This window comes from Colius striatus, chromosome 5 (genome assembly GCF_028858725.1).
Source record: "Colius striatus isolate bColStr4 chromosome 5, bColStr4.1.hap1, whole genome shotgun sequence".
NCBI lineage: Eukaryota > Metazoa > Chordata > Aves > Coliiformes > Coliidae > Colius > Colius striatus.
This window is the reverse complement of record NC_084763.1, coordinates 10724793-10751486: the sequence shown is the minus strand read 5'-3', so window position 1 is coordinate 10751486 and position 26694 is coordinate 10724793. Positions and strand designations below refer to the sequence as shown.

Genomic DNA, 26694 nt, shown 5'->3' with positions numbered 1-26694 from the left:
TAGGGGATTGTTAAGTAGAGATGATCCTTGAGATCTATCTGCTACCTCAAATTTTGATTAAACACTTCAGTTAGGGAGAGGACATGTACCTGTCAGTGACTCTCTTGGATTTCCACTGTTAGAGGCTGCTGTATAAGGAGCACATGCATGTGAGAGGTAAACAGGTTTCCTTGTAAGGTGCTACTCATTCATTCTTAGGACTGAACCTTCTACGGATCCCATAGTTGAATCATGTGAGTAGTCAGTTTGCCTTCAAACTGTGCACATATTGCAGTGACTCTGTCTAGGAAAGAAAACACTGTGTTGTAAGTCAGGAACTTTAAATCAGAAGACTTGCTTTTCTTACTAAACTGGGTAGGCAGCACTAGTTCTTGAGAGTAAGACTTCAGGGCAATTGCTGCGAAGTATGTGCAAAGTGGTTGCAGGGCCAAGACCAGGCAAATGTTGCAGAGTTGTGCTGATCAAACCTGGTCAACAGGTTATTTAATTAAACTACAGGGTTAAGTGCATCAGAAAAACATCTGCAGGCACTGTAGCAGGGTTAGCACAAATCTATGCTAAACATGCATCTAGAGTTCTCCTTTCTGTTGGAGAAGCATAAGCCGTAGCTACGGTGGAATACTCTTCACTGATTTAATGCTTTAGCATCTCCACTCTGCTATTTACAACTTGCTTCTCCTCACGGCCATGTAAGTTTACCTATTGGACCTGTGGAGTACTGTTTTTTCCTTATTAGCATTGCTAACTTTAGTAAAAATCCTTCAAGGGTTGTGCAAAATGGGTTAATGTAAAAAATTCCTTTCTGTTGTTTCAGTGGCTCTTAAATTTATTGCCAGAATCAACAAAACTGCTCTGATTCAAACATGTGTCATTATCTGTGAATATTAAACATTTTTGGCATATGGAGCAAGTACTCAGATAGCATATTTACATAACTTATTTGTCTACTGTTGAAAGTCTGACCTTGTCTGGAATTTCTTGTCAGTACCCTTTTTTTCTTAGCGTGACATGTTAGATTAACCATGCCTATCAATTCATCTCTGTTCACCTACTAAAGGGTGAATCAAGATCTTTGAATCAGGACACACATTTTGTGAAACATTTTGTCCCTAGTATTAGGATGGAGGAGCTATGGTTATCAACAAATAGAAACAAAAATGGATCTGTTACTTATTATCCAGTTTGCAAACTTGAAACACTGATTAGGTATGCATCCATAAATAAAACAGTAAAAAAAAAAAACCCTAGTAAGAAAGGAGGAATATATAAAAGCTATCTGGCAGCAGTTTCAAGAAGACTTTGGCCAAGCTGTCCTTTGGAGCCAGAATACCCCAGGGCTGATGAAAAAGGCATCCATTTTGGAGTTGAACAATGTTAACAATTTTGTGAAATGTCTGACCTGAGTTGAGACCTTAAACATGTTTCCTGCAGCTAAAATGGCTGTTCCAAATACCTCGTGTCTCATGACATTTTCCCTGAGCTTACCCCCGTGCATTTCCGGGCTCAGACAGTGGTCCCATCACACAGACTCACAGCTGGCTTCCACCTTTGTGCTTGCTTTGTGTCAGCTTATTTCTGCTGGCTTCCAGGCTCTCACCAATAACTGGTGATGATTTAGTTCAAGAGGGGAATCTGGCTTACTGGAAGTGACTGGAAACTTTATAATAGCACAACAAATTCTTTTGCATCAGTGGGATTTTAGTGTTGTCTATGAGGAATGAGCTGAAGATACACATTTGCTCACCTGTTTATCTTGTAAAATGTAGATCATTAAACAAGGGATTAACCCTGAGCTTCTTATATGCAGGAATGCAGCAGAGAGATTGTACTTAATACTTTGGAAGCAATGGCTAATTTACTCTTGGTTTTCAGTCTCGTTCTTCCAAGAAACTCCTATCACATGCACATGCTTAACCTCATGCCAACTGCTAATTTCTGCTTCCCTGTGCTTGGTCCTCAGCAGACCTTCTCAGCCCTGTGAGCCCTCTCTCAGGGCTTGTGCAGGATACGTGGCACAGGAAAAAAATGAGTCCTTTGAATGTTAAATGGTATGAGATTAAGTCTAAAAGGGACCACTGGCTTTCAGCCCACCTGTGAAGTTTGGTACAGGCAATATGGCCAGAACCCTAAAATGTTTGCTAACAAACCCCACCATTTCTTAAAGACCTCAAAGGCTGACTTGCTGTGTTCTGTAAGTAGCTACAGAGGAGCAGAAATGATGTTAGGAGTACTCTGAAGGTGAGGTCAGGGCTGATAGTAGAAGGAGGGTGTGCTGGGCCAGCAGGTGCATTATTTCTCCTAGATGACCTCCACTCCCCACCCCCTACTCACAACTGACCTGGATTAGAAATGTGAGAAGTGTTTCATTGGCAGCCCTGGATTATCATCTGTGTTACCCAGGGAACACATGGTGATTGCTCACTGGAATACCACTCCAAGTATTCTCCTAAATCCCTACACATGCAGGGAAAGTCAGAAAAGGTGATCCCTGTGGGCCAAATAAATCTAGCATGCTATTCACATACGGTCCTATTAAATATCTTGCAGTTTTTTAGGATGTGATGTGTGGAACATACATGATATGTTTTACTCACAACTATTTCCCCCTGAAATGTCCTCTTGAGGGTGGTGTAATCTGATATAATATAAAATCATTGCTACTTTATGTTTTGTCCCTGCTCTGTAAGACTTCTCAAATATTCAGAGTCCACTAAAGTCATCCTGTGGGAATTTCTTCCTTGTTGCAGATACAGCATTTTTAAAGCATGAAGTAATGCACATGCTTTCTCCAGTGGTTACGTCTTGTCTCTGAGAAGCTTAGTGGTTTGTGCTGACGACAGAAAGTCAGCAGAGTAACCCATTGTATAGGCTGTCTTATTTAAACATTCTCTCAAGTATGTTTATGGGCTCTTTAAGGGGACAACAGCTTCCAGTAAATTAAAAATGCTAGAGACCAACTTATCTCTGAATGTGTGGCCATTTATGGGTAGAGCAGGCAGCATATGGGATATTCTGCTTTTCTCTGTGATGATAGATGAGTAATAGGATGGTATGGTGACCTTCAGTGGCCTGTCATGCAAGGTGCCATTTACAATCTGTGTGGTACAAATGTTCTGGCTTGTATCTCTTTGTGTTTATACACATTGCATGTCCATGCACACATGTTAAGCACAAGAGGAGAATGCAGATATGTATGTTGATGAGTAGTGATTTTTCAGTCTCTGAGATTTTAGGTGTCTAGCTAAAACTGTAAAAGATGGTGTTTTTAAGTGTCACATGTCCACCTTCTGGAAGCAGGCCTGTTAGGTGTCTAAGGGAGGCACCCAGCAGTAATGTCTCACTTCTGAAAATGGTAGATGGCTATCCTGGCATACAGCAATGTTCAAGTATGCAACTGAGATCTGAATGCAGGCTGTGCTAGCTTTAATCACTGATATCCCACAGTGGGAGTATCAGAGGGATTTATTATTTTAATCTTTCTTTACCTTGAAGCTGAGCAGTTGGGCAAAAGTACTTTTGAACTTGAGTAAAAACTAGGAAAAAACAGTGAGGTGGTTTGCAGTCTATTACAAAATGTTCCTAGAGAATGGAAATACATGGAAAACTTGGAAAAGGAAACCCTTGTTAGTAAAAACGTGTGTGGAAAAGTTTACTTTTGTTTTTCATGTTGATTTACCTTAGATGAAAGTTAAAGACAGTATTTAAGATGGTCAAAGTAGGCTTCATTCTAATTGGAACAATGATGTCATAAGAAATATATCAAGGTATGATTTTTTTCATGGAAAAGTTTTTCAGAAATGTTTGAGTTTCCATCACATAATCACTCCCTTAAGAAGTTTTCAGTTTAGAATTTAAAATGGAATTTCTTTGCAAAAAAAAAAGGTTATTTTTTTTTAATTGGAAAGGTTTTCCAGCAGTTGAAGACCAGGGGTCAGCAGGTGACAATATTCAGTTCCGTGTTACAAACATTTTATGCTGTTACCTTGAAAAAGCACATTATATATGTGGTAGTCTAGACTATATGTGAGAGCATAAACTACTGTATATGAAAAAAAAGGAGAAAATAATTTAAGACCTTTGAAATTATTTATATGCTCCTTTTTCTGCAATGTAATGCAGAAACCTTCAAGGTCAGATTAAATATACATGTATCTCCTAGTTGTGGAGAAATCTTGTATGGTCAAGAATCATTATAGCTTTTTTTGTTCAAAAAGGGATTTGCTAATGTAACTATTCTAGTACATAAGAAACATAAGAAACAATATGAATTCCAGGAGTCCCACTTACAGGAGTTAATGTAATATGCACACTCATGGGTGAAAAAAATTGGTAACTTGTTCTTAGCAAGCACACATAATGTGTATTTTGGTCACCTTTGGAGTCATCACCCTTTGCAGAAGCTAATCTGGGCTGAAGACCAAAGTGTGTTGTAGATTCTTTACTAGCATCTTAGTTCAGTCCAGATGTCAGCTTTTAAAGCAAAATCCCCAGACTTCTCTGTGCAGGGAGCTGTGGTTCATATCAGAGAGCCCACATATTGGATTAGTTTTGGGGCAAAAGAAACATAAAGGAGCACTTGAAGAGTGCTCATAATACTTGTGGAGGCTGCAGCACATTCAGGCTGCAGGACCAGACTCAGAGCAAGTTAGAAAATTATGGTATATGGACATGGGGTGCTGAGGATGCCATGCAGTTAGTCTGGTTCCTCTTTATGTTTGGCCTGCTTTATATGATAATGTAGACTTTGTCTGTAGCTGTCTGGCAACATTTCCAGTACAAGAGATATAACTGTCTTGCCAGTGCACCACACTGCATATGATCTTATGCAGGACTTAACAGGTCCCTTACCTGCTGGAAAATAACCTTCTGCAGAGACAGGTCAGACATAGCTCTTTGGAAGTCCCTCCTTGGGGGACTGCAAGGCTGCTGCTGCTTGGTAACTCAGGATAGATTCTTATTTCCCAAGCTGCAGTAGGAGTTCCCATCTGTCCCTGTTCCCCCTGCCCCAGTTTTGTTGTTTGTGTTAGGAACTGGATGTTATTTTTCCTCTGTTGTTTCTGTATAGTCCTTGTACAGAGTACAAAGGTAAGGCACATCTCTTTCCACATCCACTGCACTACTGCAAAGCCCTTTTTTCTGCTATTTCTTTGAAATGTTAAATTGCAGGTCTTGGGAAGATCACTCTGGAGCTGATATTTTTCTGTTTATAGCTTGCTGAGACAATGTGTAAATGTTTGAAAAACTCTAATGTGTGATGTACATGAAACTCCAACAATTTGACGAAGAGCTTGGCTACCTACTCCATTTCTAAGACTTGCACAATTCTTTCATCTGTAAATCATAAGCATTTGTTCATGCAAAACTCTTAAACTTTGCCAGGAATTTTCTTCTCTGTGTATCAGATTATGAGGTTGGTCACCAGGAGAAAAACAAGTGACTGGTAGTACCATGTTTGAACAAGGAAGTGCTCTCACACGAGGCCCAATCCTGATTTATATTTCAGAGATACAATTTGGTCTCAGCATAATGCAGGCAGGAGCTTTGTACTAAGATTTTGTGTAGCAAGTTGGTTTCCTAGAGTTGAATTTTTCATTGAAAATGAAGTTTAATGAAAAATTACCATAGCTTTGTCTGACTGGTTGACTGAACCTTCCCTTTGTTCATGTAAAAGTTCAGGAAAAGATGTCTTGTAACATGAATATCTGACAGTCACCTGAACAAAACAAAGAATAAAAAAGAACCAAACCAACAACAACAAAACCATCAAACAAATAAAAAAAACCAACTGTGGAGAGTCCCTTGGAAAGGCTGGATTTCCTTCTGTCTCAGCATGATGCAGGCATTTCAAAGTTTCTTCTTATTTTTTCTTTGTTCTGTTTCTAAGAGTGCCAAAAGAAGCAGAGTGCTTCTCCTCTGCTTTGTCTTCTTTCCTGCCTACGGGCTGTCAGCATACACCAATTGATTACAAATACACAGACAAGGACATTGTAATTTCTGCTTGATTGCATTGCCTCAAATTCTGCAAGCCAAGTAGTGTTGTCTGCCTTTTTCTAGTAAGTGGCATCTGCCTCTGGCTACTGAAACATGCTGTAGGTGACTTGCTGCTCAGTTCCAGAGCAGTGTAGTGACAGGAGGAGCTCAGTCCTTGCACATATCCCTCCTAACATGAGCTGAGACTCTGAATTTAGTAGCTGCCTCATGTAGGATTGCTACATGGTTGGCAGAGAGGAAAGGATATTTCCAAGTTCAGACTTAGTTCTCTGGAAATGCCTTTCTCTGTTTTAGCTGAAATGTTTCAGAAAGGACAAGATGTAGCCAAATGCCAGTTTTGGAAAAGATAATCAGTAAGGGAAGAAAGGATTAGATTGATGCTGCTTCATGCCAGACAACGCCTTTTGTGAATTCTTTTTCTGCTTGGGCTTATTCTTACATTGTATTTGTTCAGGATGTAAAGCAGGACTTCTTGGAGAGTACACCAAATGCTGGGGCCGTGCAGAAGCTCATACAGTCCTTTCGGTATCTCTTGCATGAATCTAATGATATCTGTCCAATTGTCTGGTAATTCAGACTTTGAGGAAGAAAGAGTAAATACTCAATAGATTTTGACTCTGCAGTCTTGATTTAACAGAAACCTTCTGGTTGATATAATTTCCACATAAAAATTCGAAAAAAATGTCAGTGGATTTTGTGAATCTCTTACCTACAATAAATAATGAAAACTCATTCCAGCTGATCCGGACAAATGGAGAGCATCATAGTCTTCCTTTTCAGTTGATCCCAAGGAAACTCTAAATTACAGATAGCTACCTGTGCTTTTATCTGTTGGGAGTGTTAAGGGCAGATTATGTAAAGATGGGTTATGAATAGATCCTCCAGAGAGCAGATTATGAAGAGCTTGTGGACCAGTGAAGCAGAAAAGGTGTATCACCAAGAGGCAGACATCACTTGTCTGGAAAATACCGTTTAAGATCTGTCTAGACCTTTGGGTTTTGTTTCTTTTTTGGCAGTACTTTGGCTAACTCAGCTATAAATTGTTTAATGTGTAATCAGATTCAGAGCATGTTACTTCATACCTATAACAACTTTTTTCTTCCTCTTTCAAGAATTTGATTTGATTAAGGTACAGGTTTTTATCCTCTCAGAGTGAAGGACATAAGGGAGGTCAACAGAAGGATGTGTAAGAATGTTGCTTGGTGGTTTGTGGGAAGATCTTCTCATTCTCTTATAGGCTTTAGGGATGGTGGCAGGACGAATTGACGGATACTTTGTTTTCATAGTTTGTATTAAATTGCAATAGATTTTCTTAAGTGAATATTCATAAGCTGCAAAAAATGAGAAGGATTTTCTAGTGAGGTTATCTTGACTGAAAATCATTTTATCAAAGCTGGGTACGTTTCACTGGCTTTAAACATCTGCTTTCTGGACAAGTGAATAAGCTAATGATAATAAAGGTTTATTTTTTGTACTGTTTATGCTGAAGATAAAGAACAGATTGTGTCCAGACTTGTGCATTTACACAAAGATTTGATTTATCTCATTAGCTTTGATATAAACTGTAAACCAGCCAAGCTGGCCAAAGTATTGAATAATACAGTTACACAAAAAGGCGAGAAACATGGTAACACCTTTGTCTTAAAATGCTATATGATGCTTTATATCTTTTGCTGAGATTTTTCTTTGCCTCTGTCTCCAGACATATAGAACACAGACACATTTACGTGAGCTGGTTTAGATACATGTGTATTCTATCCAGTCAAGAGAGACAAACATTTCCAGGGCATTGTTCATCCGGCTTACTTTAGGTAGTTTCTTTAGGGTTTTTTGACTCCCAAAGTTCTTATTTCTCTTATTTTCTTATTAATGAGGGTCCAGACATTCAGCTCAAATCTAGTTGTTGTGTTTTTATGGACAGACTATTCCCACCTTCTTGTGTCATTTTGTCTAACTTAGAATAATAACTGTGATTTATAACTTTGCTTGCAGGTTGGTCAGGACAAAGGAAGCTGTTCTTTTCATAGAAACCTCAGCCCATGTGTTGTTCCTCAAGAGAATGAAAATATCTTCCACACAATATTTGCTTTTTTCACAAAGTCTGGCAGAAAAGTATTGGTAAGACAGCCTTGTTATGGCAAACTTGAATGTAGTAACTCTTACAAAAGATTTTGCATGGTTTAGCATGAGGAGCTCAGCCAGAGAGTTCATTATGGAGCAACTGTTTGATACATGTATTCTAATACCATTGTTTTGCTGTGTGGATATTTAGTGATTTTAGTTATCTGACATTTAAACAGAAATAGGAAGTTTCAGGAAATGTGGTGGGGAGGGAGTTACCTGACATGGCAGCACACGCTCGTTGGCCAGAGCCCTCGCTCCTGTCTGTTTTCAAAGGCCTATGGGGCTGTGAGGCCCTGCACCATGCTCACAGCCTGGCCTGTGCAATGGCCACGCTCCATGTGTGTGCCCAGAGATGGGCAACAAAGCGGGTGAAGGGTCTGGAGCACAAGTCTGATGAGGAGTGGCTGAGGGAGCTGGGCATGTTTAGCCTAGACAAGAGGGGGCTGAGGACAGGTATGATCACTCTCTACAACTGGTGGTGGTGAGGTAGGGGTCTGTCTCTTCACCCAAGTAACAGGTGATGGGACAAGAGGAAGTGGCCTCAAGCTGTGCCTGTGAAGGTTTAGAATGGATATTAGGAAGAACTTTTTCGCTCAGGGAGTTGCTAAATACTGCCCAGGGAGGTGAGGAAGTCCCCATTTCTGGAGATATTTAACAGATGCATAGATGAGGTGCTGAAGGACATGGATTAGTGATGAGCTTGGCAGTGTGAGGTTAGTGGTTGGACTTGATGATCTTAAAGGTCGTTTCCACCAAAGCGATTCTGTAGTTCCTCCAGACCTCAGGCACTTGCCTGGCTCAGCAGTTCTGTAGAGGACTGAATTTTGCCTGGCTTGTTTTTATGCAGGTCTTTCTGCCTAGCTGTCTTCTGGTCTTGAAATTTACTGCTATTTCAGTGCAAGCGTGCTGTATTTTAGCAGTTTAGTATGTAACTTAGCTGGTGTGTTTGCTGAAACACAATTTGTCACTGAATTTTTTTCCTCCTTTGCCTAACAGCTTTTTTCATGTTTCCTATAGGACTGTGAAAGACCAGGCAGGTCCTGCTTAATTATACGCTGCAATTTAAGCTCACTAGCCAAAGCAGAGTCCTGTGACATAAGCATCTACACGCTGCTGAATACTGAGATACTGAAGAAGGTGCGTATGTCCTTTGTAGTTTGCCTTAAAAGTACCAATTTAGTTACACTTATGTGTGCCAATGAACTCAAAACGTACATTCCTTCCTCTCTTTACCAGTCTGCTATTAAAAAAACCCCTCATGGTGTCAGAGAAAACAGATCTATTTGTCAACAGCGTGAATGGAGGTGTTAACCCTAGTTTTTACCCACCACCCATTAAGTCAGCAATAAATTTTTGGAAATTTATACATTGAGAAGCAACAAATGAGGCCCCTAATTGTATGCATGGTGTTAAAGCTGGGGACTCCTGAAAATTGAAGTGATTTCTGAAAGTTTTCATTCTGAAAAATGAAAAGTAGAGGAAGTGCATGTAAACTGTGACCAACTATCTATCATTCCTTGCACGTAAACAGAGATATGGCAGCTTTTTGTCATTTTTTTTCCTCTTCAAATGATTATTATTCAAAGAAGATGCAGCACGACCCATATTAATGCTGAGCTTGACATTTGTGACAGGAAACAAATGTCTGCAAGTTAAATCATGTCTTCTCTGAAGCCACTTGAATGAGACAGCAGATCTTTTACATTTCTAGTGATTTACTGATCTCCTTCAGTTACAAAAATGCTGACTGTGTAATTATGGCAAGATGCTGGAAGATTATGAGAGTAGAAGATAATCAGAGGAGAAAGCTGATAATGTGAGCCTACCACAATAAAGCTGTCTTTGCTAGCTGGTAGATTAAAAGCATTGAAGAGAGCCCTCATTGGAAAGCAGTTCCTAAAGCAATTGATAGCCCTGAGCTTTTCCAGCCTGAAAGCACCCCATGTACTGCTGTTTGTACATATTTGAAAACAGGAAATATAGGCAAGGCCAGAAGTTTCAGGTGTTTGTTACATGCTTGTAGAAATGCTGAGATATGTAAGCAAGTGACTGAATACACAAAATGTACTTCTGGGAGACTCAGTCCTGGGAATAGCCAGGATTCATACTGTCTGCTGGGTCCTTTCCAAGATGACCATTGACCACACTCCTTTAAGAGACATGCGGTGCTTACGCATGTCATTGGGTCAGGATCACCAATATATGCCACTTGCTACTTAGCCCCCGCCCTCCCCAAGGTGGTCAGCATACAAATAATGAATGTATGAGTTGAAATGGCAGCTTTTTGGAATGTCCTTGTTAATAATGCACCATGTAAAACACAGAAGAAATATGTATTCATGAGAGGAGTTGTACATTGAAAATTTAAGATATTTTCAGTGCACAGATTCAAATAATTAACAATTTTTCACCTTGGGTTTATGGGTCATGCTTGGACTTATCCCGGGTTTTGTTTATCTTTTTTCTGTTCACTTGCCTAACAAACAGGAACTTTTCTTTGACGGTTAATATTGAGCCTGTCTGTGTTGATTGGCAATGTTCTGTCTTTTACTTCTGTGGTAGATGTGGGAAACGTGAACAGGCCAAATACAATGTATTTAAAGGTCAACATTATGTAATTTTGTTTGAATCCAACATAATGTGCCTAGTTTTGTCTATTGTGAGCATAAGGTATCTTTTTTTTCCAAGCAGAATTTTAACCAGGATAGTATCCAACCTCCACTAAGCATTGTCTAGATGTGTTTATTACACATCTCTGTTTTTACTCTTGTTGCTTCTCAGGATAGTTCATCAGTCATCCAGTTTGTCACAAGGGCGAAGGTGCAGGTGGACCCTGACCTCAGAGTTGTAGAGGTACCTAATGGGAGCCCAGAAGAAAAACCAGTAAGTAAATAAACCTGAAGAGAAAGGTTTGCTGCTCCAAGTGGATTGGAGATCATTGAGAGCTCTCCACAAACCGGAATTTGTGGCTAGGCTTGGGCTGGGCTGGGCTAGCCTAGGAGAGTGCCAGACTTACTCTGGATAATCTAATAGAGCTGTGAACTGTGCTTAGGCTCTCAGTGATAATGACACCGTCACAGTGTGAATGATGTTATATGTAACAGGAGAATATATGTTGTACCAGCCAAAACTGTAATACCTTTGAGGTATTTGTGCCAGAATTTGGTTTAGCTGTTTGTTCAAGGGTTAACATCTGCTTTAATCTAATTCATATTTTCCTTGAAACCCCAGCAAAGTCTTTTCAGGTGTGCCAGTATGAAATATTTAGAAGTGTTAATGATATTTTGGGAGCTGTTAAAATGGGCAAGGAGATCTAAACTTTCAAAGGTTCATTTAACTCTTCCATCATGCTGAGCTGGTGAAATATATATATGACCTGATACTGTGTTTTGTGTTGATCTGCATGAGGCTGGTTTGAAAATTGAAAGGGAAATATTAAAGTTCAAGTTGAACTAGCTGTATGGATTTAGTTGTAAGTAAAACTGTACAAGGCCACGTTTACTGTCTACTGGAGAAGGAGGTGGTAATGGCTTTGGTTTCCTACAGTAAAGTCACCTAATACTTAGGCATGGAAATTAAATGGGGTCCACATCCACATTAATCTTTCTTTTCTAAAATTTTTGGTGGAAATTTAAAGTTTCATTTCATATTTCTCTCTCTCATGAGAATTAGAGGTAATGGGGACTACTTACAGTTTCTTCTGCTGTGTATTTTTGGAACGTGGTCTAGATCCCATCTCCTGGTTATTCCCTTATGCCCAGTGATCGTCATCACCACCAGTCCATTCAACCATTCTTTCATTGCCTTCACTTCAGTGAGGTCTTTTGAGGTTTGACTCTGAGAGCATCAAGTTCAACACACATGTTTGGAAGACACTGATGTTCTGAATTACAAGTTCAACACACATGTTTGGAAGACACTGATGTTCTGAATTAAAGCATTTGTCTCAGAGATAGATTTAAAACCCTACAGGCAAAGGAAGGATTGAACCTACACACACTTTTAATCCTCAGTCTGAAAGTAGAGACACCACTTCAGTGACCATTATCATGTCTGCAACCATATAGTTATCTTTGTATTTTGTTAGACCTATCAGAAAAAGAAATTCTTCTATATGATAGGACCTCATTTTTTACATTCTGTTTTAATTTCTTTGTCAGGTTTCTGGACCATTTTAAAGAACATTAAAAAATAGGCTTGGCAGCTGAAATGAAAAACATAGCTAGCCTTCCCTGGGAATGTGCCTTATTAAGTGACCTGCAGACCTGATTGTTAATACATTGCTTGGTCTCTCTTTAGTTCGGCAGCTTGCACAGAGAAAATCTTGCTATTTTATGGCAACATTTTGTTAAAGACTGAAGAAACACCTGACTGTGAGACCCATGCCCCAACTGAAATGGAAGAAGCTAGGATCTCTGTGCCAAATATTTTTATCTAGAAAGGGTTTTAGAATCTCTCAGAATGATAGACACAATGTAAAACATGTGGGATTATTGTTATTTAATGTTCAGTATTTAGAATTGCTATTATCTAGGAATGCAAGCTCTGCTCTATTTCATCGTTATCTAATGCTTGGGGAAAAAAAGAAAACAACAAAAAAAAATAGTCCTTTTCCTGTTCCCGGAAAGTCTTTCATCAAGCCTCGAGTTTCAATGATTATAAAGTGCATTGTGTGGGCTGGGAAGCTATATCCATCTTCAAACAAGAGCTTGCTCCTAGTTCATGGAAGCCCTTAGCTGTAGAGAAGCATGCTTGACATGTTGCAGCCATGTAATAGCGATTTGTAATTTCAGGTCTTCAAATGGGAGTGCCATTTGCTCTCTCCTTTATGTTATTTTCATGTGTCTATTGGCTTCATCATTTCTGTATGTTTTACATAGGGTCATGTTCAGGGAAAAAATGTAAGACATGTGGTTTGGCTCAAGGTATTCATTTTTCCTCCTTCTTGTTTCTTGTGGAATGCAGGAGGGAATAGTACGTGTTGCAAGCCACAACTTTTCAGCTGGAAGTCGAGACAGGAGATATAGCATGTCTGTTCATACTTCCCCCCCTTCCTTTTTAAAGTTCATCCTATATTTTTTCATTGACCATGGACTGCTATACCATATCCATTGGGATAACAGCTACCTCTGGAACAGTTATGCATGGGCTTCCCTTGAGTCTGTTTATAAAAATATTCCCTAGCAATGAAAACCATTTCCTTAGACACTTTATCATGGTAAATTTGCAGAGGCTTTTTTTTTTTTTGCTTTCTATAGCTAAAGGTAGACTTGTTAGCACATTTAAGTGGTTCTTTAGAACCAGGTACCCTTACTTCCCACTTTACAATGTACAGGAACAGAGTGCAGGAACTATCAAACAAAGACTGCTATTTGTGATGCTGGTGTAAGAAATACTAGTGGTGGCAAGACCGCTCATATAAACATCAGCTTTATCAGAAACTCTAGTAGATGATTTGTATGAAAGATGCAAAAGCTTACATAAATATCTGTAAGTAGAGTGGCAGCTTGCCTTTGAAATGAACCCATTCTTTTGAAAGATGCATTTATGCAGTTTTCAGAAATAATTTCTCTGGTGTTGGACATGGTTTTATGTGATTTGGAATGATATCTTTTCTATCTCTAGTTAAAGTAGGCTGTTTGAACTCTTATATTGGACAAATCACATGAAGAAGGGGAACAGAGTTTGTATTGGCTCTGTGATAACAGTTGCCTTAACATGAGTATATATTGGCTGCAACCGACAGTGTGGTGTTTTCAGGAGGCATCCTTTCTTTTTCTAAACACATGAGTTTCCATGAAGGTTTGGCAGCCTTCTTCTCTGCTTGTGAGGCAAAACCAACAATAAACTCCACAATGGTCAAATGCTAGATCCACGGATTTGCATTTGATTGTGTGAAGGAATACTCTGAAGGTGCAAAAGGACTTCCCTCTGTGAGTACCAGCTTGGAGGGTAGAGTAGGCTGGAGTCCCTATGTCAATACTAGCTGAATGCCTTTCAGTGTCCCTGTCTTGAAAGTGAAGAAATACAAAGCTGAATAGATGAAAAGAATGAAAGTAAGTCTTTTATTCTAGAGGAAATGCACACATCTCCTGCAACAGTGCTCTTTAAAGCTGAAGGCAACCATGTAGCTGTCTGGTGCTGTCAGCTCAACACAGGTATGCTTCATCAAGCCTTTGAACCTTTCCCTTCTCCTGAGTAGAATTCACTGTTCTCTCATTTTCACCCCAGCCACCCCACGTTTATTTTTACAAAGTGTAGTGGTTGTCCTATGTGTTTGTGGATTGTGGGATTTTTTTTCCCCCTCAGGATTTATGTTTGCAATGATAAATATATTTTGGGGGAAACCTTTAAAAAATGGACGTGAAGACCTACAAGGTGGTTTTGAAATGTCTTTATATGCATGTTTTCATGCAGAGGCATTTAAATGCATGTTCACCTCAGCTTTAGCCATCTGGCTGTGGGGCAGAGGACTCCTGATTCTGCCCTGTTCTCTGTGTCAGCTTTGAAGTAGCAGCCTGTGATACTGGACAGTGCTCATGATGTCCCAGCCTTTTTTTAATACCCAGTGGTATTCCACTCCACGTTCCATTCCACTTCCACTGAGCAACCCACCACCATCCCTTCTTGCCTTTTAGAAACACCTAGCATTTAAAGGCACCTGTTCTGTCCACCTTGTATTAGAGGTGAGAACAACATCCTTGCCTGCTTCCTTCAGCAGCTTTGCAGCCTCCTTTCCATGGCTTATTTGCTGCCTTATTGTTTTCACCATGCTTTGTTTTTCATTTCCTTGTTTTACCTTTCCATCTGTTACTGTAACAATCCCTTTATAGATTTGTCTTTACAGTGCAGTCTGGCAGTTAAAAACACATGCTTGAGTAAAGGAACAGATCAATACAATAGCAATAAAGTACAGTTAAATTCCCAGGGACATGATTCTATGACAGAGAAAAGCAGATAAGGAGGATACCTCAGGTTTGTATTTTTCAAGAATTTCCAAGGTTTTTCTTTCTATATGTAAATAAATAAATATATGGAAAGGGATGCATACACATATACACTGATGTATATGAGAATCGTGTCTTTACTAAAAGTCCCCCTAAGTATAGTAGCATTTGGATGGACGAGTCATACAGCAGTGGAGTGGGGTTTCAAGCACCAGAAATATTCTGAGTGATAATACAGAAATAAAATAGCTTTATTTTTGTAAGCCTGAGCCTTCCATGGTGCCGTGGTTCATGATACAAGTGCATAAAATGTATTTAGTGCAGTAAGAAAAAAGACATTTAAGTTTTGTATCTTTGTATTTCTAACTGGATTTTGCTGAAGCATGTTTCTTGTCCCAGTGCAGCAGCGTGTGCCTCTTCTGCAAAGGACTTCAGCACAGTATGGACCTGAAGTATTTGCAAAATTGCTACTCAAATACCTTCTTAACTTCTTGCCTGCACGCTTTATGAGACAGGTGTTTTAAAAGCACTAAAATATATATATAAAATTCTGGTTCTTTTCAATTTGTTTACTAAAACTATCAAACTATGGCAAGTATTTGGAACAGGTAGGAGATGAACTGGTAGATGCCCAACTGTATGGTGTGGATGCCCATGGATGGCACACTGCTCTTCCAAGACTTCACCCTTTGCCTCCAGCCTCCCCACTGGGGATGACTTGCTTCCCTGGCCTCCTACCACTTACTGTGCTTTTACTGGCTTCTTGCTGATACTTCCAACATGTAGTGGCCACTGACTGTCTGCTCAGTCTGGTTTGATTGGGGTTTGGCTTGGGGTTTTTGTTGTTGGCTGCTTCTTCACCAAAACTCATTGCAGGAGCTGCATAATAATTCAGGCAGATTTAGAGGACTTGAGAGGGATAAGGACATTAACATGACTACATGCCTGCTCCTCTGCAAACCATAAAGCCATGAACAGGGGTTTTTTATGCTTACATGTTGATTCCAGACTGCTAGAAGAAACTGGATAGATACTATTGTTGCTCTCTACCCTTACAGATCAAGCTGTGACTGCAAGCCAAGCTGTTTCAGCCAGTGCACTTCAAACCTGAAATGTGTGACTCTTGCTGTAGAGATGATGTATGAGTTGATCTCTGCAGCTATTTGTAGCTCTATCTGTTGGCAGCATGAAGGACGTACAGGTCTATTGTTCTGGAGCTTGTGTTATTTTAACATTTACCAAGTAGTTGACAGAAGGCACCACCTCATTTTGCATCCAGGGACTGCTTGAAAGGTCTCCTTACAAAAGTTGGCAATACTTAAAATGTTAGAAGTTCTTTTCTTTTAGAGTCAGAAAGGAAAATAATGTTAGGGCCTTATCTAAGAAACAGTCATCTGACTAGTGTCTGGAAGATGGATGTTAACCATAGCCTCTGTGAGAAATGGACTGCCACATCAGATCGTCTTTCCAAGTTGGCTCAGAAAGATGAGGAAGGCACAAGATTTTAATTTGATCTCTGTCTGATATTTCCCTTACACTCATTTTGGCTATGAGGGAAACTCTTACTGCTTAGGGAACTTTCTCTGTTCAGCAAGATGTATTAAAAAGTCTGACAAAGGCTTTTTGATAATGTCTGGAATGCTAAAATTATTCTTTCTCTCTGTTGAAGAATTGGTCCACGTTTGAGAGCTATTTTGAGCTTTCTCATAATAGTTATGGGAATATGTTTGGATAATGCTATCTATGTATAGCTTCATTCTTGTCTGTTATATTTTCATGCCCCATTCTCATCAAATGCCTGGTAATATCAATATAAAAAAACAGTGTGTGTAAATCATCTGTGTTCAAATACCTTCTCTAGAAAAACTATGGTCTTAATCAGCCTGTGAAACTGAGATGGAGGATCTTTTGAGTATTTCTTTGAGAGTGCCATGGTAAAATATAGCCCTGCTTACCTGCCTTCTCTCATCTGTGCCTATAATTCTTTGTGTTTGTTGAGGCTGTCTATGGTTATAGGAATGAGAAATGTTCATTAGTGGCATCCTGGGAAGCTCTCTTGTCCCATTTCCCACTTGAAGCAGGACTGTTGCCCATGCTGGCCCAGAATCCCCATGACACTGAGGCTTGCTAAACCTGCAAGAACCCAGCGCCTCTTTGGCCCCTGTTCTAGTGCTGCCATCACCTCACTGTTGCAGCCTTTTCCTGAATGCCCGTCTTCAACATCCACGTGGGTTGTATGATATCACATTCCCTTTACTGTCTCATAAATGATGCTGTTTGAATAGTGTCAGCAGGCAGTGAAAGTGTCTCAAGGAGCTCTTAAAGATGAGTATCTTGGGGATGCATGGTTGTATTTAACTTTTAACTCCTTGATTTTCACTCACTTCTAACTACCAGATTTTTTTGTTTTGTTTAAAAGATTGATTTAACAATTCATGTCTATGAAAGGGGTTTGACATTTTTAAGCAAAAATGATGGAAGTGGTTTGTGAAGGAGGGAGGAAAACGCTACTTTGCCTTCCAAAACAAACCAATATGAAGCCAGACAAAGCAAATGTATTACCTTTAAAAAAAAACACCCCATCCCTGCTGCCTCTCTGCATTTGCTGGATATTAAATTGCAAATTTTAACATAGAAATAAGCCTCACTGAGGATAACATGGTTTTGAGTTTTCCACTGAGGAACTGGTTTTGATTGAAATAAGAGACTGGAAATTCACATAGTGTACACGAGCGGTATAATTTGCTCCCAATTTCTTCTTGAGGCAGACAGTTAAGGAAGGCTCTTTGTAGGATACATTTGCCATACATTTTATACAAAAAGAGAGAAGGGTACAGCAGGAGACTGGTCTCTGTTCCCAGAAGAACCCATGACTGCACGTGCCCTTCCCTCTTGCACACAATGTGCCTTGTGAAACACAACAGGCACAATCTGTATTCAACAGAGAGAGCTGTCCTACTTTTTGTGAAAAAAACATTAACAAGCTCAGCAGCCATGAGTGTTTCATGTGAAGCATTGGAGTGTTTGGCAGGGCTGGGAACGTGATAAGACAGACAAACCACACAAGATGTCATGGCAATCCCTGCCAATCGAGGGATGGAGTTTCTCATGCACCTTTGTGTAACTTTGGGGGCCCAGCTGCAGAACAAGCCCAGTGTCTGAGGTGGGGTGGTGGTTGGCAGGGTAAGAGTTATTTCAGAGTGGAAGCTGATATGCTTTGGTTCCAACTCATGGCTACTCAAATTCCACTTGAAAGCTTTAAATCCTTTGCGAAAAATAGATGGAAAGGACAAAATTAAGGGAACACTCCATATTTATTTGACAGATGAAATATGATCAGTAAGGCCACCATGCAGTGTGTTTAAGATGAGCACAAGAGAAAAGAGTACAACTTCCAATCATAAAAAGATCTTTTTCTAATTGCTTTGTAGGTGGTCTTTGAGGCTTTGCACAATCTGGAGCCTCGTGGGTATGTTGTCGGATGGATCATTGCCATCAGTTTGCTGGTGGGAATTCTCATCTTCCTGTTGCTGGCTGTGCTCTTGTGGAAGGTAAGATAACAGATGCAACACAAAAAACAAGGCTGCTCCCAGAAAAAAAAAAGCTGAAATTTATGTTTGCATGAAACATATTTACTTTAGGAACTAAATAATTGTCTGCTCCATTACAGAAGCCATTGGCCAGCAAAAATATTTTCATATCCAGGCTTTTGTGGGGGACAGTGAGAGACTTGTGATTTAGAGAAGTAGAAAAGTGGCTTTTTTAATTTCAGGGCCTGGTTATTAAAAGTTGAAATTTCTGATACTATTTCAGGAAAGAGGAATCCTCTTAAAAACCTGCCATTATGTCATGCTTACATACTTAGTACGTTTCCCTGGTTTTCTGATGACTGAGGCTTACTGATTTCAACAGTTTCCTGAAAATCAGTTCAACTTTGCTTGACCAGATCAAAGATTGGGTGCATGTCTGGCGAGAACTAGTCGGTAGCTACTGTTTTCAAGAGGTAAATGCCTGGAGGAGAGGAATACCTGGTAATAAATCCTTCAGATTCTTCAGAGAAAGAGTTGCAGATGAGTAAAATGAGTTACCAGAGCAAGAAGCACCGAGACCTGTTAAAAGCCATTCTTCACACCATCTCTAATAAGATAAGATTCTTGTACTTGGGTACTGTTACATGGTAGAACTAAGCTGATGCTGACACTTAGCAGCAGTCATCTGCTGTGGTAATTATGAAGGCTAAGGAGCTTCAAGTATTTTCATTCCTCAGTTCCCTGTTACCAATCCATAAATTTAAAAGGCCATGGTCAAGGTCAGGGACCGTCTTTGAGAGAAGTAAATCTCAAATGCACACGTGGGAACAGGCCCAGCCCTATTTTTCTTCCAGTGGCAGGGGTCCAGCAGAATGATTTGCACTGTTTAGCAGCATGTGAGCTGGAGGCTCTGCTTGCTGGCTGTGCTGGGACTGGAGGCTGCAGCCCCAATGTGCTGCAAAAGGACAAATCACTGCAGGTTGCCAGGCTGTAAAATGGATTTACAAACCTGGACCAGAAACTGACCATGGGCTGCTTATTATAGATTATTCAAATATGTGTATAGCTGTGTTATATATCTACTTTATAGATAATAGAAATTTTATATGGGTTATAGATTTAAAGTGTTTTTATACTAAATGTGGAAGATTCTGAAATATATACTGGCCAGGTCAAAACTGACTGTGCTATCCATTTGGAAAACAATGTTTGACCACAGTCTATAATATCTTGTAAGTTCTGTTTTGTGGCCATTGGGAAATACTTTTGCTTCCTGTGGCAGAAAGAGTGGGAGGCGGGGGAAAAGAGTCTATATGATAGAGGTGGCAGAATAACCATGAGAACTGAAAAATGTGAGACTGGAAGATGCTTGGGATTTATGTCTCAAGAATACACAGTTTTAAACAAGGAATTACTACTTACTGATACCAGTATGACTGATTTCCTGTGGCTGGTTTCCTGAAGGTAAAAAGGCATTAGGACGAACTGTTTGAAAATGCGCAAGGTAAGAAGAAGAGCACCTCCCACTGTGAGTCTCCAGGAGAATTGGACACGTTTTGTTCTTTGTTTCCTGGCTTAGTCTTGGGACTTGAGCTCTTAAATTTTTTAGGAATCAGTCAACTATACATGAAGAAGCTGTCATTTTGTTGCATGAAAGCCTTGAGGGAAGTTTTGAGTGACAGCAATAAATAATTATATCTAACACCAGGACCATATAGCCCTTTCTGCCTCTAGATGTTCAAGTGCTGAGGCAAAGGGAGGTGAGATGCCTTGCCCAGAGTTCTGTGACAGTAAAAGCCAGGCTTTGTCAGCTGCACTCTATTGCTTATCCATAGAGTTACATGATTACTAAAGGAACTAATCACTTCAGGTTTTGTTTTAGAGAAAAGTGATTAAAAGTGTGTAGCTGCTAGTGACAGCCAGTATTTTCATTTAAGTCCTAGTCTGAAACATAAATATACATAAGTAAACTTTGCACTTGCTAGTTGCTATATTTATTCAAGTTACTGGCAACATTAAAGTTATCTGAGATAAAACTGACGTGGGAAAGTTACAGTCCTACGAAGGAATCTTAATTGTCTGATTGTAAATATTTGTTAGACAAAAGTGGCCAAGTGTATCCTACAGTCACTCCTAAATTTTGTGTGTGAAGAAGTCAGAAAAACGCTTGTATTAGAAGAAGTTTAATCTTTAACTGGAGAAGGAAGGAACAGATTTAAATTAGATGGAGTTTTGGGTATATTGGAACCACTACTAAGAACTAGAAATTACCCACATTTTAGGACTAGAGTATCAACTAAGTTATATTATTATTAAGAAATTAAACTGTGGTCCTGAAAGGCAGCTGTTTACACAAAATAGCAGGAGCTGAAGCAAACTCATTATAAGGGAACTGAGCACTCAGGGCTTTGGGGACAGCAAGTGTGTCTCAGCCCCGTGTAGAAGGTGCACTGTTGCTGTGAACATGACTGCACCGTGAGGGGTGACACACAACAGACAAACCCTCCAACATGTCAGTATTTTGCAGATGGAGTAAGCAGCTCCTTAGAGTTGGAGAAAAATATGAGACTGCATGTCAATATTTTGCATTGCATACTGCCAGGATTAGTGGCATTAGCAGGAGTGAGATGTCAAGATTTGGGGCTGGAATGTGCATGCTTTGAATCAGAGTAAGGTTACTGTGCATACAATAAGGTGAGGATGATAATTATTTCAGTATTTGTAGATCTAAGATTGCACAGTTTAAGAAGTCCATGTCAATGGAAGTGATGTTAAATGCCTGGCTGTTTCATTTCAAATACAATACCACAGCCATGTTTATACAGACCTAAAAAGCTTTTTAGTATGAGCATGACTGGGTTTTGACTGGCTTTGCTTCTCTGTTTATTTTAGTATTTCATGTAGCCACTGTGTTTCCTCGGGTTTAAGTGTGTACAGATTCAGAGGAGTGGACAGCTTTTCCCTTGCTTTCATGAGATGCCCTACATAAGGCAGATCAGCAAGATTTGCCGCATTTTTACCTATTATGTTGGACAGCCCAGTTTTACCTTGACACTTGTGGCTATTTGTTTCTTGTCCATCTGCTCCAGATGCCTCCGTTCTGATGTCAATGGGGACGTGCTCCCACTCTTGCTAATTCCTCTGCAGTGCAGCTCATCCCACTTGCACTTTGCCTGTGGTCTTTCTTGTGCAAGAGGAGCAGGAGAGGCTCTTGTGTTGTTCCCAACAGCTGTACATCTTGCTTTTTACTGCAGAGATTGGGCTGCATATCTTTGGTGGCCTCCAGATGCTTGTCAAGAGTGGAGTAGGGGAGGAAGTCGCTTTGCTTCAGGCCAGCTACCCAAGAGCTAGATGACTCCATGGTTTCACAAGCACTGTCTGTGATTCAGGAGGGAAAGGTGGTCACAGCTTGATTATTTTGGGAAGTGCTGTCCCATACACGCTCGCCTTAGCTGTCAGGACTGCAGACATGCATGGGGACAAGATCCCCTTTGGATTTATGGGCACGTGAAGCGGGGAAGAATTTACACAAGCCGTGCAAATAAAAAGCTGAAGCATGGTATTGTAACACCATAATATTCTGTTAATAGCAATGCTTTATAATGCTGTAAATGGAAATTTCTACATTTGAACTGGTCTGAGCTGTGGAGTGGCTTATTCAATCAATATCATTTTAGATAAAGTGCACAGGGAAAAAAAAAATGTTTGTACCCAGAGAATATCAAAGAAAGCATGTATAAGCGAGTACCAAACTGGGTATTTGGGCAGCTGAGTGAACTGTGGAGTCAGTTGTGGAAGTGATTTGCAAAACAAAGATGTTATATTAGTTGCAGTAATATTATTTTGTTTCTTTGTGTCCTATTTAACACAAGAATTAGACTTTTATCTGAACTTATTTGTCTAGACATTAAGCTGCTTTCTGAACTGTGGCTGTCCATGTGGTATCCAAGCTCTGACTCATCTAAAATGAGATTTCTAGCACTGTTTTATAGCTTTTGGATTCCTGGGGCAAAGAATACGTCTCTGGGTGTCCCTTGTGTAATGAGACACTCTTATGCTTCAAACCCTGGATTTTTGACAGGATTGCAGAGAGAAGGACAAGCAGAACTGCAGCCACATGTATTGGATTTTGATTAACCAGAGGATTCCTGCTCTTCAGTACCTACTTGGCAGAAAGATTTTGCCCTTTGTCTTAAAATGAGAGTTTGAAGACTTTTTTTTAAAAAAGTTTTTTAGGAAAACATTGTGAAGACATTTCTGTCTTCTGAGATGAGTCAGTTCAGCCTTTGAACTGGCTTTTTCCAATGGCGATCATGAATCCTACCAAGTGGTGGACTGGTAAAATCCTCATTTGAGCAGGGGTTGTATGCGTGGATGCAGCCATTTGCCAATGCTGCTTTAAGGGACAAGCTTTGAAATATAAAGCTTTCTTCATGAAATATGACATTATTTTAAAAAAAGCCAGACCAACCCAAGCAGGTTTTTCAAAGGTACATCTGGGTTTCTTGCTTGCAGAAGCCTTATGACTTTTTTTTCCGTGACTGCACAAATGTCTTTGAAAGAACACTTGCTTTGCCCTATGTACAGTAGTGGCCATTGCCTCTCATGTTGTTTCAGCATTCAGAAAATATCTGAAGCGAACCAAGGCTAAAGCTAACTTGAAATTCACCTATGTAGCGAAATTCACTTTTTCCCCCTTTTTGGAAGGAGACACTTTCCCTTACTTAGGGCCTGAAAGGGTCTTTTTACAGTGGGACAAAACATACAGCTCACCATTTTCCAGCAGAGGAAAAAAAAAAGCCCAGAATGCTATAATTACTCTTTTCCAGTGGTTGCTCTGTATCCTGTATTACAACCCCGAAAACATTTTCACTCCCTTTTGTCTACAGCTCAGGTGGCAGAGCCTAACTACCATTTCCTGGCCACTCCTTGTACCGTTCCCCTTTCCTGGTGGCCAGGTTTTGGAGTGGTACAGACCTTTTTTCTTTTCTTCTCTTCCCCTTCTTCAGAGGTGCATAGACACAGGCAGTCATGTGCAGTTTGTTATAAGCAAAACCTCTTTGAATTTCAGGTTAGGGGAGAAATCTGGCTTCTCCCTCCGTCGCACCCCCACTTCCTCTATATATAATCTACCTCAAATCTATTTACATGTATAACCTTTCCAGGAAGAACACTTTTCATCCTGGGTGGATGTAACTCACCCATTATCGTAAGTGTATCAATTCTAATCCCTAAAGGCCTACAAGAAAGCCAAAGAGGGTCTTTTCAGAAGAGCATGTAGTGATAGGACATGGGGCAATGGTTTTAAACAGAAAGAGGTGAGTTTTAGTTTAAACATTAGGAAGAAACCCTTCTCTGTGAGGGTGGTGAGGCACTGGCACAGGTTGCCCAGACGGACTGTGGCTGCCCATCCCTGGCAGTGTTCAAGGGCAGGTTAGATGGAGCTTGGAGCAACTTGGTATAGTGAAAGGTGTCCTTGTGTTTGGCAGGGGGATTGGAAAGAGATGGCCTTTAAGTTTCCGCTTCCAATCCAAACCATTCTGTTATTTTAGAGGTATGGACAAAGGAACCTGTTGAAACTGAGTGGCATTTCATCTCTTTGAAAGTTGTTATGCCTCTTCAGAGTTTACATACTTCTTTCTGTACATAAAATTTGAAGAGTAAATCATTATTTTCTATGGTGATGCTTTAAAATTAAGAATCATGATTGATGTTCAGAAACGAGGCAGTTGGCTCAATTTGCCATGAGAGCACTTACTAGAGGCTAGTGATGGAAAGGGTGGATTTCACAGCTCACAAAAGTCTCCCCTGTAGAGATGTAAATGGATGCACCAGCTGCCTCAAACATTTTAAGATGTCTGTACTTCTCAACTTGTTATTTCTTTTTTTGTCTTTTCCATCATCTTTCCTCAGTTTAAAACTATGTCAACACTACTTTCTCACATTTTCTTCTGATTTCCTGCCTAGCTTCGTCCTCACTTATAAAAGTATAATCTCTGTCTGTAGGAACCAAATAGCCTATATCTGTCCTGTGTGTCCATCACAACTGCAAAAAAATGTGACTTCATTGGTGGTGTTTGAAATTTCTCTTCCTGTTGTCTTCAAATCATTGCATTCTGTAGAGTTTTTCTGATAAGCTTTGCATTTTGTTATTTTATTACTCATCTATTGTGCTTCAAGTAAATTGTAATTGTTGTCTCATGTAGGCTTCTCCAGGTACTACTTTTTTTTGACAGAGATTCTAGGTTCACTAGGCCTAGAATTAGACTTTTTCAATATCCTATTGTAAAAAATCAAAATACAACCAGGTGATAATTAACTTTTGTGAGTCAAAACATTATGTATAGCAGCTAGGAAACCTTGAGATGGGAGTGGGGCAGTGGAAGTGATTGGTTGTCTATAAAAATAGTGACATTTTCACCACGCACATGTTAGATGGATCGTTTAAAGTCTACTTGTAGAACAGTCAAGACACTTTTGTTGTTTCCTGCTCCTGGAACAATGTGAGCATCACAACATGTTTGCAGACCCTTTACTTCCTCGGACCAAGAGGATTTGTATTTCTGCAACGATGACTCAAATGTTGAGCTTTCTACACTAGATTTGGGTGATTTGCTGCGTTTTTTGAATTCTGACTGATTGTTACATGAAGATTGAGTCTTATTTGTTCTTACCCAAGTAAATGGTTAATTCTGTTGTTGTAGCCAAAGCACTGCCTTCCCCAATAAGTTTGCTGCCTGCCATATCGTATTTGTTCACCACCCTCGAGAGCAAAGTTGGCAACATTTCAGCCGTGTGCGTCCAGTACTTGTGAAATGCCTTTCTTATCTTTCTGGATAAAATGAGCTATGTAAATGTACAACAATAACGTGGTGGCTGAGTGTTCTCTCTGGTCTCAGTCCTCTAAATTGGAGATGTGTGTGCCAGGCCACTTTGAGAACATGACAGCCATAGCAGCTATGTCCTGGCATCGTGTGAACAAATTGAGTCCACTGGCAAGAGAGAGGTCAGCTTGTGGTTCAGAACATCTTCCTGGAAAGAGGAAAGATAGCTGGCATTGTCAGGAGCCCAAACCACAAAAAGGATATATGTGTGGACTGAAAAGTTGCAAATAAATACCTAAAGTTCCCCACTGCCAGAATACAAGATGGCTGTTTATTGGAAGTCTTTAACATCCCTCAGACCTAAATGTGAGTATCAGAGAAAATGTGACTTGTGTAGTCTGAATTCTTGTTTTAGGCTTGATGTCGCAGTAGGAAATGCTGTATTATGATTTACACCAGCCATGGGCATTTCCTCCTGGTTTGTCTAAATCTATGGAAGTAACTTATTCTGATAATTGCCAACACAGTACCCCTTTCATTCAAATTTTTTTGGCAGGCCAAATATATCAAAATACAATTGTAAAGCTACTTTTTATTAATTCCAGAAATAGTCTTTAATGTTTAGTCTCTGGTTTTCAAACAAAGCCAGAAATATTTCAGTAGTTTTTCTTTTTTACTTTGGAGAAGAAATGAAAAATATTGAGACATCTTATATAATTCTTATAAGTGCAATTAATTGATATAATTGCTGTCTTATTCGCTGAAGAGATTTAAGAAATCGATATGTAGGAATTTGTCCAGATAGATCTTCAGTAGATGTTGTGTTCTCTCTAATTTTTGAGACTGATGATCAGAGATGAACTTTGGATGATATCTGTGTACTTAGTAAAATTTTGCAATAGGAAAAAAAATCTTTAAACTATTTGGAAGTCTTTATAAGTTTTGACATTGGCTAATTCACTTTTTGATTACATTTATAAGTACACTGGTAACATCTGTTGTGCAAGTTATTATTCACACTTACCATCCTGTGAGAAGTTCATGCTTTAATTAAACTGTGGTTACCAGAACTCAGCACTGAGAGGTCTTTAAAAGTCCAATCACTAGAGTTCTCTTTGTTTCTAAAGTACTGGAAGTACTTAGTTCTTAACAAAATATATTATGTATGCACAAGTGAATCAAATGCTAGTTGAGTGAGTCTTGTCTGAGGCACACTAGATGTTCCCTACATGGTAAAGGTTCCAAGTGTAGACACCATAACTGCCAGCTTTACTCATG

General features: G+C 39.7%; 1 protein-coding gene across 2 annotated transcripts in view; it reads left to right on the top strand.

Annotated features, from left to right (window-relative positions):
* The window catches only part of ITGA9 (integrin subunit alpha 9), a 222723-nt gene that overhangs the window by 180332 nt on the left and 15697 nt on the right, over nucleotides 1–26694 (top strand). The window contains exons 24-27 of one of the 2 annotated variants that reach the window (XM_061996749.1): nucleotides 7984–8109; nucleotides 9133–9252; nucleotides 10897–10998; nucleotides 18494–18613. In XM_061996749.1, coding sequence (XP_061852733.1) covers nucleotides 7984–8109; nucleotides 9133–9252; nucleotides 10897–10998; nucleotides 18494–18613 — 468 coding nt within the window. Of the gene's footprint in view, nucleotides 1–7983; nucleotides 8110–9132; nucleotides 9253–10896; nucleotides 11003–18493; nucleotides 18614–26694 lie in introns of those variants that run through there. The other variant, XM_061996750.1, reaches the window with a different exon arrangement.